Raw genomic sequence first — 15,061 nt, forward strand, 5'->3', positions numbered from 1 at the left:
GTCCATCAAGTGATCGTTCTATTATTATCAAAGTGACGGCCCATATGTGAACAATGCATTAGACTTAAATACCTAAAACAAACCAGAAATCAACAGTATAGAAAGAAAAACTAACTTAAAAATCACACTAGAATACCATCAACAGTTTGGGTGTATATGACATACATTGAATTCTTTTTATTTCATTACTGCTATAAATTCCTTTAAAATGTTCTTTTCATACTGCATATTTGTCTAATTATGCATTCACCATTCAGTAAATACTGCAGCAAATAAAATACCTATTAACTAACCAGACCTAAAAGACAATGATTGAACGATTAATACCAAAAAACACTTTTGAATGAACTATTCAGGTTAGACCAGGTAATGATACTTGGGATTGATCCCACTTTGTGCTACTGAGTCACACTACATAAGACTGTACACTGCTACTTGGAAGGGCTGGTCTATGCCTTTTTTTTTTCCAACTTCTGTAACATCTGTAATTGTATACCCAGGTGACTATTAAATACTTGCAGAAAGAATAGATATGAAAATTTAATGTAAACCCCCTCATCAATATTCCTCTCACATACACATAATTATTTCGGAGATGGGCATATGACTTTAACATGCTATGAGATTCTAGCTAAGTAAAATGAAAAAATATGGGCTCAAGATTTCTTGGGTAATGAATGGTTCAAGTCTTTACACTAAATATGAAACAAACAACTTCTATGCATCACTGAGAAACTTATCAGCACGGGGGGGACTGCCTTTGCTGAGGCCCCTGATGAGCAAAATGTTCATTGTCTATTAGTTATGCTTTCAGTTTAATGGAACAAGAAAAGTGTCACAGGTTCTAAGATAATATAAACTAGAATGCTAGTCAATGGGATGTCCTTTATTGAGAGCGAGCACAGTTCCAATACAAAAGAAGTTTACTGTTACACATTAGGAATTGTTGAGATATAATAACAGAATCTATAGCACAGACTCTAACATGTTATTTTAAAGTTCACATTCCTGAATGCTGGTTGATTTTTCACTTAACATATCTTCCCCCAATGAAAATATGATGTATTTGGTTTCTTACAAGATAAAAATATATGCCTGAATCTTTAACACAATATTAACAAAAGTTATTAAGTGCCAACATTGCATGGAACTTACGAGGCACTGATTCAAGATCATAAAGCAGAAAAGATGAAAGATTACTATCACTGGACATGTGAGTATTGTCTAGGACACCACATCAATTATCAAACCCAAGGTCTTTCCTATTTTGTCTTACGGTGTTGGAATATATCTAATATACTGACTTGTATTATATTCAACAAAGTATTAGTGGACACAAAATCTTGCATTTTAATTTCTAATTATAAAAATCCAGAAAACATAAAACATGTAACTGAGGTAGATTTTTTACCACAAGAATACATTGCTTCCACCACAATTAAAAGGTTATTTAAAAAAAATACATTGCTTCATGTATCTGCTGCCCCATACTTAATTTTCTATGTTTTAAACTACTTGAGCAAGTGTGATAGTGCTAATCTACTACAATATATTTAGTCAATTCCTTAGAAATACAAACCCTAAAGCCTTTCTTTTCCTCTTTAAAGGTAACTGTAGTGCAATAAAATAACAATGCAGGAGAAATGAAATATAGATTACTTCAGTAATTTACAAGTTAATGCATGTCAGAAATCAGGGAGTCAAGTCATGTTCATTTTAAAGTTAATAACCTTATTGTTTTGAAAATAATATAAACACATTAGAACTTTGGATATGCTTTATTATGCCACAAATTCCCAGGAAATATAAGCAATATTATTTCTGAATAGGACTAATAATCTCACAAATACTATCATTTTATTGACAATAGCCAAGTTTTCTAAGGGTAGTGCACAAGTATTTACCTTTTTAAAATCTCAATGCTTTTTCTAAATTTTAAAGAGATTATAACAGATCCTACTTAATTTTTAACATTCAGTGTAAAAATCTATGTGTGACATAAGGATGGAAGACTGCATGTGAAAGCTTGCCTAAGTCGTCAGGCACTGTACTTGCCCTAGGTACCATTATGTACAAGATCATTGTTGGGAATGTTCCTGATAAACTGAAGGAAAAAATTTAAAACAGCTCAGTCTTTGGAAGTATTAATAACTGGAATAATTTTAAAAAGGGAAGTGGAATAGTCTGTTAATTACATGTGGTTAAACAGAAAATTCAAAATACTTCTTTTAGTGAAAACCAATACACTAATATATTTTTAAGGCTGGACACTGACAGCATTTTCATAATATCCAAAGTGTAGATGGGAAACTAAACAATACCGGTATTTCTACCACACACCTAAGGGTAACTAAAGGGAGGGAGATGAGTAACTCACAGCCAAAGGCGGTGACTGAGCCTGGCAAACCACTTTTGACCTGTGGGGTAGTGGATCACTGTTCCCAGGCTCAGTACTATTCTCTGAAAAGGATGCCCTTATGCAGAAATTCTGCAAATATATCAAGTTTGGTAATCTAACATTGAACTTTTTGGTAAAACAAAATTACACACACACACACACACACACACACAGAAAACCTTCCCCCGAGACCAGGTTTATTAAATAAAATAGAAGGGGGGAAAATGCTGGTAGCTAAAATTATGTTAATTCCAGAGTCTCCAATGGAATGGATAGAAGGAAAAAGGCAATGGCAGCTGTTTCCAAACCCAGGTTATGATCAGTATCATCAGATGGTGAACTTTAAAAATTCTGTCCAGGGTCTCAACCTAAAACTACCTAGAAACTACAGCTAGGAAATTCTTTTTAAGCAACCCAAGTGATTCTGATAATCAGCCAAGGTTGAAACTTCTGAAATGGAAAGGGGTTGGGGATGGGGGGAATCTGGTAATTGCACAGAGTTTTTGTTTCCAACATCAGAATTTTATCATTCACTCTACATTTTTGCCAACTGTCTCACCTTCCCACTTTTTCTAATAGTGAATAATGAAGAGGCTTGGCAATTGAAGGAAGAAAAATCAGCGGGGTGCTCAAAATGGCTATGTATGTTCAAGCCACTTCTGTATGTTTACTGGATAAAAAGATATCAGTATACTGTGTGAGAGTCAACTACAGGCCAACATTTCTTAATATATTTTAAAGGAGGGGCTTTACTTACTCAACATGAAAATATAACAAAAAACAACTCTGAACACTAATGATATTTAACAGAAAATTTTATAATTCTTCAAAATAATTCTGTTTCTTAAAAATCCACTGTCAGGAAGAAAATCCCATAAATTTGAGGTAGGGCAAGCAAGAATTCTCTGATATGAAAACAACTATGTCAGTGTTATTCTCCAAGTTAGAAATTAAACAATGCATTTAACTACTATTTCTGTTTATGTACTCTTTTGTAATGTAAGTATAAATGTTTTAAGTGTGGATAAATATCTTGGTTTTGATTTTATAAGTGTGGATAAATAACTTGGTTTTGATTTTAATGCATATAATTAAATATGGATTTTTTTCTTATACACTGAAATTGTACACACTCTCCAAGCTTGATGAATTAACAATTTTTTACATATCCCATGGTCACTTATAAACCTTGGACTAATAGAAAAGGTAGTACCTATGTAAGAAATTTTACATTAAAATTATAATTGTGTGTTTTTCAGACGTTAAAGTGATTTTAAATTTTTTCAATATTCAAATACAAAATAGTACATTTTAATTTACTATAGCACAATTCAAGTATTCTCTTAAATTTTATATTTAGCCAACTAGTACAAGAAATTAAGTGACTTTTTATAATAGCTTTCCTTTTTAAAGATGACTGTTATACAAAATAGTGTAACTCTATATTACTCTAAACTGCTTAGAATAAGTTCAAAGAACAAATGACAGTAGACAAAGATCTTTATGAGTAAATCATCAACACATAAAAGGTTACACACATCAGTAACAAGGCATTTGCAGGTAACTCCCCAAAAGTATTTGAATTCATGTAAACAAAGACTATGTATATTCCTTTAGGGAGAAAATGCACTATCATAGATAAAATATAGTCAAATGGTTGTGACTTTAAACCATATATTATTTGAATACCACACAAAAACCAAGAGGCATAACCTATCATTTTAATAACTGAAGGATGTTACTTATTTGTGAAATAACAGGTAGATACTTTTTTGAAACTAATAATGAAAATGAAATATTTTGAAAATAAACATCCACTGTTTACTAGAAATAAATATACATACTTAATGTATTGCAGCATAGGAATATTGTCCTAACATTAGCCATAACATTCAATCAGTAGTTTTAAAATATTTTTTCCCACACTGAGTCTTGAATCTTCTACCTTGTTAGCTGCCCAACAACTTTCAAAAGAGTTTTATTCTCCTGCTTTAGTTGTTCATTTTCATCTTCTATGTCATCTAGGTCCTTAAGGAAACAAAAAGGAAAGTGGTATGTGAGTTTTTAAAATACTTTAAAATATTCTGAAGGTGGTTAAAAACACTTCAAAAATACACATTCAAAGATCAAAGACAATTCATATAAGCAATTAATTTGGAAATGAGGGCAAATTCTGAAAACAACTTTAGACGGGATTATGTCCCACCTAAAGGAGCATCCGCTTACCCAGCTCCTCTCACTGGTACCAAAACATGAGCCAACTCTGGCCAGATCTTTCAATTTTTCAAGAGAAGGCATAAAAAATCAGAATTCTTTAATTCTTTAATTGTGTATCTTCCAATATATAAATAACTTGAGTTTTTATTTAAAAACAAATCCCCCTCTACCCAAAATCAGGGCTAAACAAAATACATATGCGGGCAATATGAGGTTCAGGACCTGGAACTGCACCCATGTGTCAAATTAGGCATCAAAAAAAATCCAGGTATAAGTTCTAAAAGTCCTCCTACCACCTTGTGTGATTTTTTTTTATCAGCGTGCATGTTGTGAGGTGCGCATATGAGGAAGTGATAGAACCGAGGCATATGGAAAAAAACAATCTGGGGCATATAGAGCTGATCTAGTTCAATTTATATATTAGTCTTCTCTATGACATTTTGTTTGAGGGAAAGGTTTTAGAGCTTAAAAAAAAAAACCTTGAAAGCCACTATATTAATCCTAGTGCCATATATATAATAACCATTTGGTAAATACAAAGACAATCCACTCTAAGTTTTAGTTAGAAGAAACATTATTTCAAGGCAGACTATTTACTTATGGTTGGAAAAGCAGACATTTATAGACATATCCTTGAAATTCAAAATACTAAAATTTGGAGCCTGTGTGCTATTGGATAGCAGTATTCTGATAAATGTAGTATTCTGTCTGGACAATTAGGTAAATGATTTTAAAATGTAAAAAAACAATCTTCATTTACTCACAAACTAAATGATGCTGAAAAATTAATCTGTTGAAAACAACAATAAAGATACAAGATTCCTAAAATGACTACAACTGAGACCTATCTAAGATTTAGAATTAAATTATAAAATACATTCATATTTCATTACTAGATTATAAACTCTGTAAGCACAGGTGTTTTATTATTCCCTTTAATGCACACAGTACCTAAGGCAGTGTTAATACATCATCAACATCAAAACTATTTGCAGATTTTATTATACCATAGTCCAGAACCAACAGAGAACGCCTGGGTTTTGAACCAAGATCAAAGGCAGTCTACAAGAATGGAAGAGCTTGTTTACAATTAGGACTCTTGAATACCTGAGATCAAATGCTGGCTCAGCTGATTACTGTGTGATTACTACATATTACCTTAAGAAACTTAAACTCTGAGTTTTAGTGTCCTCATCTATAACCTGTAGTTAATGGCTTAGAGCTTTATTATTCTACACATAATGAAACCTCTCTATTTTTTCTTCTGTCATTGTTAGAGTTAAGATTGGATTAGGAATCTGGTCCTTTTTTCCCTGAAGCAAACACTTCTTTCCTCTATCTTATCTAAAGTCTTCTAAAAAGCAAAACTATGGAATCTCTTATCACCATTACCTAAGTATGATCTAGCATTAATACCTTCTTCTTAGATGGAAAGTAAATTCTAAGGTGGAAAGTGAAAAACAAAGAGCTACAAAAAAATTGTCAGAGAGACCTTGGGGTAAGGCCAATAAACCTAAAGTTGGGGGTACATATGTACACCATGTTTCCCTGAAAATAGGTCCAGCTATAAGACCGGGTCGTGTATTAACTTTTGCTCCAAAAGACGCATTAGAGCTGAGGGTCCGGCTAGGTCTTATTTTTGGGCGAAACAGGTTAATTGACGAAAAAAATGCAGTGAAAATACACACAAAGGCATCTGGAATTTCCTATGGCAAGAAAGTAGTAACTATAGTTCTTCACTGAGGCAACTCTGCCAATGCCCTTGTGTGTGCAGTGGCAACCAAGCTGCCTCTCATCTCCAGACTCTTCTAACAAAACACAGAACAAACCCAGTCATCAGCCCAGCCTCACAAAAGGATTAAGTGAATGCAACTCATAACTGGCTAGCAAAAAATCAGTTTACAGAATGAAATGATGGTTCTTACTACCAAAAATTACTATCTCATTAACAAAAGAATGAAGTCAACAATGAAATTAAATAATTCCTTCATCTTTATGTATTTCTATCCAATTGCCAGGAAAAAGGAAACCATGAAATTGAAATATGTAAAGACTCACTCTATTTAACAGATCGATTTCCTCTTGCAGTTTTCCGATCATTTCCTCTTTATCTTGCATTAATCTCACAAGTCTTAAGTTTTCTTGTCTTTCTCGTAATACTTCCTAGTAGATATAATTACAAAGTTTATTAATTGTAAAGTAATTGATTGTTTATAATCTTAAGTGACATACATCTGGCAAATTTAGTGGAGTACCTTAGATATATGAAGATTTCCAATGAATTTATATGACTTGATGAGGAAAAGGAAGAACCCATCCCAGAAACCAACCAGAGAATAAGAGGAAAAATGGAGTTGTAAGGTGTATTTCTGATTAAATCTATGTCTTTAACAAATACTAATACTCAATGACTTATCTATCCTCTTTAGCTTATCACCATCATTAGTAATGAAATAGTTTTTTAATTGATAATATCCTGTTTGAGGAAATTCAATGTTTTATTAAAAACACAAAGTTTCAGAAAATCACTTTATTGTATACCTGAAACTAATATAATATTGAACGTCAACTGTAATTGAAAAATAAATTTTTTAAATAGATTAATTGTTTTGAAAAGAAAAGGAGATGGCTCTATGAAAAAGTCTAAAGAGAAAAACAATGGTCCTCAATTTTACTTCTGGCTCTGCTAGTTAACTCACAATGAATAAAATGAAAGAACTGAATTATGTTACTTAAATAATGCAACATCTTTTTCAAAGAAATCTTATTTAGAATCCAGGGCCTTAGGCTGAGTCAAAAGAGAAGCAGAACTGAAAAGGTCTTGCCCAGAACGTGGTTTCTTGCCTATTGACCCTCAGAGAAAGCAGCGAGCCGGCCAGCCTCCTTCATCAACTGTTGCCAACTACTAGCAAGTCAATCTAAATTCTTGTGGAACTTGAAAAGCCTTTTAGAAGAATCCCTGGAAACTGCTGAACTATGTATTCCTTAAAGTTTTTAATTGAGGCCCACAGAACCTAGTATTAAAGATCAGATGTGAACTAAAAATAATCATAATGTTACAAAAAGAAAACCTTTAAAATTAAATCTCTACTAAAAACAATCTTTATATCACAGGGAATAATTGCAATTCTGCAAAACAAAACATATTTTCAACTATCAGAAAGTAATTCAGTATTAATATCAATTTCAGAGGTTGGATTCTACAGAACAAACTTGAGATCGCATGATTAATAAATTTATGCCCATATTCATTTAAGTTGTTTTCAGAGATAATACTACAATAAACAAGTTTATTCTTAAAATTGTTTCAAGCATCAAAGATGGCTCTAGGTGCTAATTCAGAACCCAAAAGAAAGTCTACAAATGCCAATCTGTACAGATAATATAATAAACACATAGTAGTATATATTGCCACACAGACTTCTAACCATTCCGAAGGCGAACACTATTTTCAATATATTAGAGATAGCACTTGGCAGAATGGGAGTATCCATTAAATATTAAGGAATACAAGAAATGGCTCTATTTTTAAAAGTTTTAACATCAACAGGACTGGATAGGAAAGTATTAAGGAAATCAGAAAAATGCCACAACACATCTAAAAAAATATACTTAGACAGTGATTCAAAGCTACAATTTGACTATACATGAAAATACCACTTAACACTCATGATATTGTCAATTACTGCTCATTCTTTTCCATTTTTGGCCCGGTCTCGCTCCTACAAATTTCAATTTATTTTCTTTCCCTGCTGCTATGCAAGTAAAAAAGGAATCAAAATGGTATATTAATTGTATCAATCTTAAATAATTTGTAATTCATACCTTTTCAAGATCTTCAATTTTCTTTTCCAATGTGCTACTTGAGACCAAATTACCTGAAGCATTTGTATCCCTGTTATATCTGCTGAACCCACTTCTGTCTGTTCGGGGATATCTACTTGAGACATCTTCTTCAGAGGCAGTGGTTGTGCTATGGAAATAAAAATTGTATTTTATAAAAATACCTAATATACTCAACCAGAAGAATGCTAAGAATATTTTCTATTCACAGCAAACAATTACCATTCCCCTGAGGACACATGGTTATAGTTGCCAACTTATTTATAACTATAGAGGTTAATCATTATTCCAACACAATAAAAAAATTTTTCATTCAACACAATGAAAAACACTCCTTAATTCTTCTGACCAATATCTACTGAGTCACTGTTACTTGCCAGACACTGTTCTGGGTACTGAAGATGGAATAGCACAGACGTGGCCTCTGCCGGTCACAGAGCTTTCAGTTTAACAGAGAATACACAAATTGTAATAAGGTAGGATGACCGTCAGGATAAGGTAAGAGTACGGTACTGTGATGAGGAGCTAATGGAGACCATCTGTGAAGAACCTTTTTTTTTTAAAATTCCAATCCATCATGGATCAATACTTTTGTAAGATCAAATAAACCACTGGGAAAAATAAGAGTAAAAAAAGGCCATATAAAACACAAGTCCAAAATCAAATGTGTTCTTAGATTCAGACCCATAAAATTGTATTTCAGTAATGTAATTAGAATAAACAGAAAAAAATTACATAAAACTGCATATTTTTCATTGGAAGTATCCATAAAGGCAAATAATTATAGAAAACAGCTATCAATCTGGTAAGTCATCTGAAGGCTTGCATAGAGTGGAGAATTTGCCACTAAACTCACGTGGCTGATGGCAAAAGGCTTCAGTTTCTCACTGGCTGCTGGCCAGAAGCCTCAGTTCCTCAGTATTTGGGCCTATCCAATGGGCTCTTTTTCACCATATGGCAGCTGGTTTCCAGAGAGAAAGTGAAAAAGCAACCAAGACAGAGGCTGCAGTATCTGTTCTGCTCTCATCTCAGAAGGGACATACTATCATGTCAACCCGGTGCGCAATGTGAAAGGGGATTACACCAGGTGTAAAGACCAGGAAGTATGGTTCCTGGGGGCTATCTTGGAGGCTGGCTACCACACTTGCTATTTTACCTAAACTAGATTGGACTGATGATAACGCTGCTCACTGCTCACAAAGGATGTGGTATATTTAAATTACATCTATGTTTTGTTTAAATAGTACTCATAACAGAAACTAGTTTCACAGGTATATGCTGACAGAACAGATTTTGAAGCAATTTCAGCAAGCCCAGGATATTCATTTTTAACTTTTACCCCAACTGCAGAAAATGATGCTTTTCAAAATTTGTCTTCAATCCTTCAAGAATAGTCAGTTTCATTCATTTATCCATCAAAGTTAGTTACATCTAAAATAAATTTTGATTAAAAAAATGGACTCCTGATCTATTAATTTCCTATGCATGGCTTTTCTTTTGATAGAAAATAAAATTCAAAGTGTCATTTCAAATTTGTAAGGTATTTGATCATAACATTTTGCAAATGTGCAATACTAAAATCACTATCAAATTTGATAATTGTTTCTATTTTGTGGAACCCATCATAACAATTTGTAGAACTTTCCCCCCAAATTTCTAACATTATTTCTGTCCTTTTGATCTTAAATAACACTCAAAACATTTGATACTCCTTCCTTGCATTGCAGACTAAGATAATTAAAAAAGAAAAAAATGAAGCTATCGGAGAAATAAGTCTAATTCACATATTTTAAAAGCCGGGGACCAAACTGGTTTCTTAGCTTGTAAAAACACTAAGAGTGAGTTCACCCCATAGTTCAAATACTTTTGTCTGAAAATTTCCCATTGAAAATTACTGTATACCTCAGCATACGATATAAGTCGATTGGTTGAACCTCCAAATTAGCATTTACTTTTTAATCTCAAATTTAATACATTAGTATTTAAGTAATTCACACTTTTGATGAACTACTGTTAATTTAGCTGATAATAACAAATACGTGTTTCCCCGAATATAAGACCTAGCCAGACCATCAGCTCTAATTTGTCTTTTGGAGTAAACATGAATATAAGACCCAATCTTATACTAAGACCGGGTCTTTATCATGACCGGGTCTTATATTGTATTAAAAGAAGACCGAGTCTTATATTTATTTTTGCTCCAAAAGGTGCATTAGAGCTGATGGCCCGGCTAGGTCTTATTTTCGCGGAAACATGGTATATTATTTAGTTCAGCTGATATAGCAAGAGAGAGAAGCAGGACACTAATTTACATTCTCGCACAAGTTCCAGCATGTTTTTCCTGTCACTGTCTCTATATAATCAGAATATACTCCTACAAAAGAAAGCAAAACTCCAAATCATATTTGTTGGGTTTGTTAACCCTTCAAAGTTTTATATACTTCAGAGCACTCTGTGTTTGTCAGCAAGGAAGTTAAAATTCTTCCTTCATATCACTGTCATGTTAGCAAAATCAATGTGTTCACCAAATTTTAAGAAAAATTCCTTTGCTATTTTACTTGCCTAAGAATTGGTTTTCTGTATCATCGAACTGTTCCTAAATAAAATCACTAAACTGTTCCTAAATATATCAAACTATGATGCTGCTGGAAAGTGTTACATGGATTACCTTCTTTGGTAGAGAATCAACGAACATCTCCTAGTAAACATCTTTGTCTTTTCATTTGTGTGTAGTTTTTAAATGTTGGCAAGCGTAAGTGAGATTTAAAAGAAACTCAAAGCACTAATGATTACATATGCATATGAAACTCTAAAGATCTGCTTCTGTCAGCTTCTTAACTGTAATATTAACTGTAATATTCTTTCTTTCAAATAATGCATTTGTGGTTTTAAATATATTTATGTCATGCCTATTTTAAATACCACTTAAATTTAGATGGTTTTATTGTTTTAGCAGCCAATACATCACTGCGAATTACTCACTGTGGTTTTAGCACTTCCCCATCAATGACTAAAAATTAAACTCAATCTAGGAGGACAATGTTTCCCCAACAAAACAAGTACAATCTCTATTGTTTATCTCTTTGAAATTACTTCCACCTCATCATCTGGTTTACCACTGTCATATTCAGAAAAGGTCTATCTTTTCTTATCAAAAATGTCATTAAAGCTTTTTTTAATCGTAAATAGAGTTACAAATAAAGAATATAAATTTTACTCTCAGGATTTAGATACTAACAAAAGCAGAAATTAAAAAGAATGAAAAAGATTTTTACTTTTCATTGATTTGCTATTTATTTTAAAAATTATTTTATTAATGGAACAATAATAAGTTAATTAAATGTGACACAAGATTTTTAAAGTAAATAAATCTACATTTTCATCAGTTCTTATACATTTTGGGTTATAAATGATTAATATAAAAATAACACATGTACAGTGGAATACACACTCTTCTCAAGCTCTCATGGTACATTCACTAAGACAGACCATATTCTAGGCCATAAAACACACCATCACAAATTTAAAAGAATATAAATCATACAATGTCTGCTCTCAGATCAAGGATTCAATATAGGATTAAACTAGAAACAAGTAACAGAAAAGATAACTGGAAAATCTTAAAACACATGGAGATTAGACAACACACTTCTACATTACATATGATCAAAGAAGAAATCTCATGAGAAATTAAAAATATTTTGAACTAAATGAAAATGAACCCACAACTTAAAATTTGTGGAAAGCAGTTAAAGCAGTACTTAGAGTGAAATTTCTAGCACTGAATGCAATATATATAAGAAAAGAATAAAGATCTAAAATCAATACTCTAAGTTTCTATCTTAGGAAACTAGCAAAGGAAGAGCAAATTAAATCCAAAGCAAGGAGAAGAAATGAAATAATTAGAGCAGAAATCAATGAAATTGAAAAACAAGAAACCACTATATAATAGAAAATCAATTAAACCAAAAGGTATTTCATTGAAAAGCTGCATAAAATCAACAAGCCTCTAGCCAGGCCAACTAAGAAAAAGAGAGGGCACAGATTTTAACTATATGACATGGTGGAAAAGGCAAAACTATGGAGAGAATAGAAAGATCAGTAGTTGCCAGGGGTGGGGGTAGCGGTGATGGGGAGAGGAATGAACAGCTGAAGCACAGATTCTCAGGGCGATGAAACTACTCTGTATGACACCATAATGATGAATACATGTCATTCTACATTTGTCCAAACCCATAAAATGGACCAAACCAAGAGTGAGCTACAAACTATAGACTTTGGGTGTTTATGATGCGTCAGTGTAAGTTCATCAATTATAACATATGTGCCTCTTGTTGGGCAATGTTGATAATGGGGGAGGCTGTGCATGTGTGAGGGCAGCAGGAATATGGAAAACCTCTACGTTCCCCTCAATTTTGCTGTGAACCTTAAACTGCCATAAAAATTAAATTTAAAAAATTGCATATGCACTAAGGCACTTGGACTCATCCAGTGATCATGCACTTGGATGTAATGATGACAATGTCAAAATGCAAGTCAAGCTTCTAAATATTTACTCTGGAGTTCTGTTCTTATCTAGTCATGGACTGGTAACGAAAGTTCAAGGACCACAGTGTCCGTGGCAGTTACGCTAGAGAATGTTTAAACTAAGACTAAAAAGAGGAATAAGAATGTGCAAATATCTACAAACAAAGAGTATGTGCCTCATCTGAGAAACAGAAAAGTCCAGTATGCCTAAAGCATGAAATGTAAACACAGAAGTGATAAGATACGGCCCTCGAAAAGCAAGCAGGAAACTTGACCTATTTCGTAAGAATTTAAACTAATGCTACCCAAATTTTATTCATTACATGCCCATTTTAGTATATACACTTACCTACAATTTTATAACATGAGCTACAACATAACCATATTATATACATTATACAAACATGTGACATAATCACATATTATATAAATCAATGTGACTTGTATTATTAAAATAATAAATATAACAAAAAATAGAACATAAAGGGATGAAAAGAAATTAAAATTTATGTTTTAATTATGGTACAAAATTTTGTTTTCACAAAAATTGAGTATCGTATTTTTAATGAAAGTATAATTTAAAATGCTTTATTTACCACTTTTTAGGATCTTATTTTAATACATTGTGACAGAAATTCAAAGTTAGTTCTGAGATCAAATCACCTATTTGACTCTCCTGGCTATCATAGCAGAAAGAGATGCTTTACAAATAAAGATATTTTTCTGATTTAGAAGAACAGATCTAATTTTGTGTATCTTGCCAACTGAAGAATCATGTGATCATCTTTATACTTATATATTTAGTTTGATATTCTCAAATTCCTCCCAGACTTATCCATTTTGTGAGTATTAGTTAAACTAGATTACAATTCATAAATCCATTTAAACATTCACATTACAGTATTGTACAACATTCAGGAAATGAAGAAACAAAGCGTGCTTCCCTCGGGATACCTCCAGTACCAAATGCCCATCTGACACAGCCAGGGAGTCCTGAGCAAATAACTAGTGAGCAGGACTGGCTGGTAAGTCCAAGTGTCCTCGCATTTTACATTAAGGGGATATAAGTAGCGGCTTCAGTGTTTTCACCTCACGTCATTGCATGCATCACTCCACCTTGAAGACTGGGGGAGACATCACGTACAGGTCACGGGAAGCCATTCAAGCAGAGAAAAGAACATCATTTTGACGAAATGCGCTGTACATGAGCAAACTGGAGAGAGGGAGGCCAGACTGGAGGCCACGATAACCCCTTATCTAGGTAAGAGTGATGGCATCCTAGATTGGCGTGTAGTAGGTCTGTAAGGAATACTGTCGAAATTGTGAAAACTTGTGTTACTTGATCTTACTGCCAAATTTAGCTCTGTTTATTCTAAAAACAGAAATGTTTTTAACCTATTCTGAGTGCAGGATATGCACAGTACAAAATACCCAGAATAAAAGATTGTTTCATTAACTCTAAAAAGTTTGTAACATTCTACTCAGGAATGTTAATTCAAATCTCTATCTAATATAATTCCAAAAAGAATCCCCCCTAAAATATTAACTCTAATGTTCAGAAAAGGAAAAAGAGTAAACAGTATCATCAAAGATAAATACAACCATTTACTGGAAGTTTTCCCCCCACTGGGAATTTTTCCATTTTCTGTGGAAAGACTAGGAGGTGTTATGTGGGGGAATAAAAAATTGTTATTCTAAAAGTATCATGAGAACAAGATTGGCAGCATTATGAGATTACTGCTAGAGGAATTTTCCACTAAAATAGACATTTTAAAGCTTAGCAATTAGAAGAAATATAAGACTCATGAGTAAAATCCTATTTTTATAATGGATATCAAATATTTAGAAGTAGTGGATAAATCATGAAATTCCTAAGTAACCAGCAAGTACATGCTAGGCCTCCGTTATTTGTAATATGATTCACTACCTTACTCCCCACCACCACCCCCACTTTTCAAAACAGCCTCTTACTCTGTGCAGGTCTTCTCTTTCTTCTTCCTCTAGATAAACACACACACACACACACACACACACACACACATACACACACACACACACTCACTCACAACTGAAATC

The 15,061-nt window shown here is 33.0% G+C and overlaps 1 protein-coding gene across 1 annotated transcript in view; it reads right to left on the reverse strand.

Moving 5' to 3' along the window:
* Positions 1–866: 866 nt before the first annotated feature.
* The window catches only part of PAWR (pro-apoptotic WT1 regulator), a 100,478-nt gene continuing 86,283 nt past the window's right edge, over positions 867–15,061 (reverse strand). Inside the window, exons 4-6 of the mRNA XM_081058841.1 lie at positions 8,441–8,588; positions 6,674–6,778; positions 867–4,426 (exon numbers count right to left, since the gene is read on the reverse strand). Coding sequence (XP_080914967.1) covers positions 4,340–4,426; positions 6,674–6,778; positions 8,441–8,588 — 340 coding nt within the window. The 3' untranslated portion in view covers positions 867–4,339. The remainder of the gene's footprint in view (positions 4,427–6,673; positions 6,779–8,440; positions 8,589–15,061) is intronic.

The sequence above is a fragment of the Rhinolophus hipposideros genome (genome assembly GCF_964194185.1).
Source record: "Rhinolophus hipposideros genome assembly, chromosome: 9".
NCBI classification, from domain to species: domain Eukaryota; kingdom Metazoa; phylum Chordata; class Mammalia; order Chiroptera; family Rhinolophidae; genus Rhinolophus; species Rhinolophus hipposideros.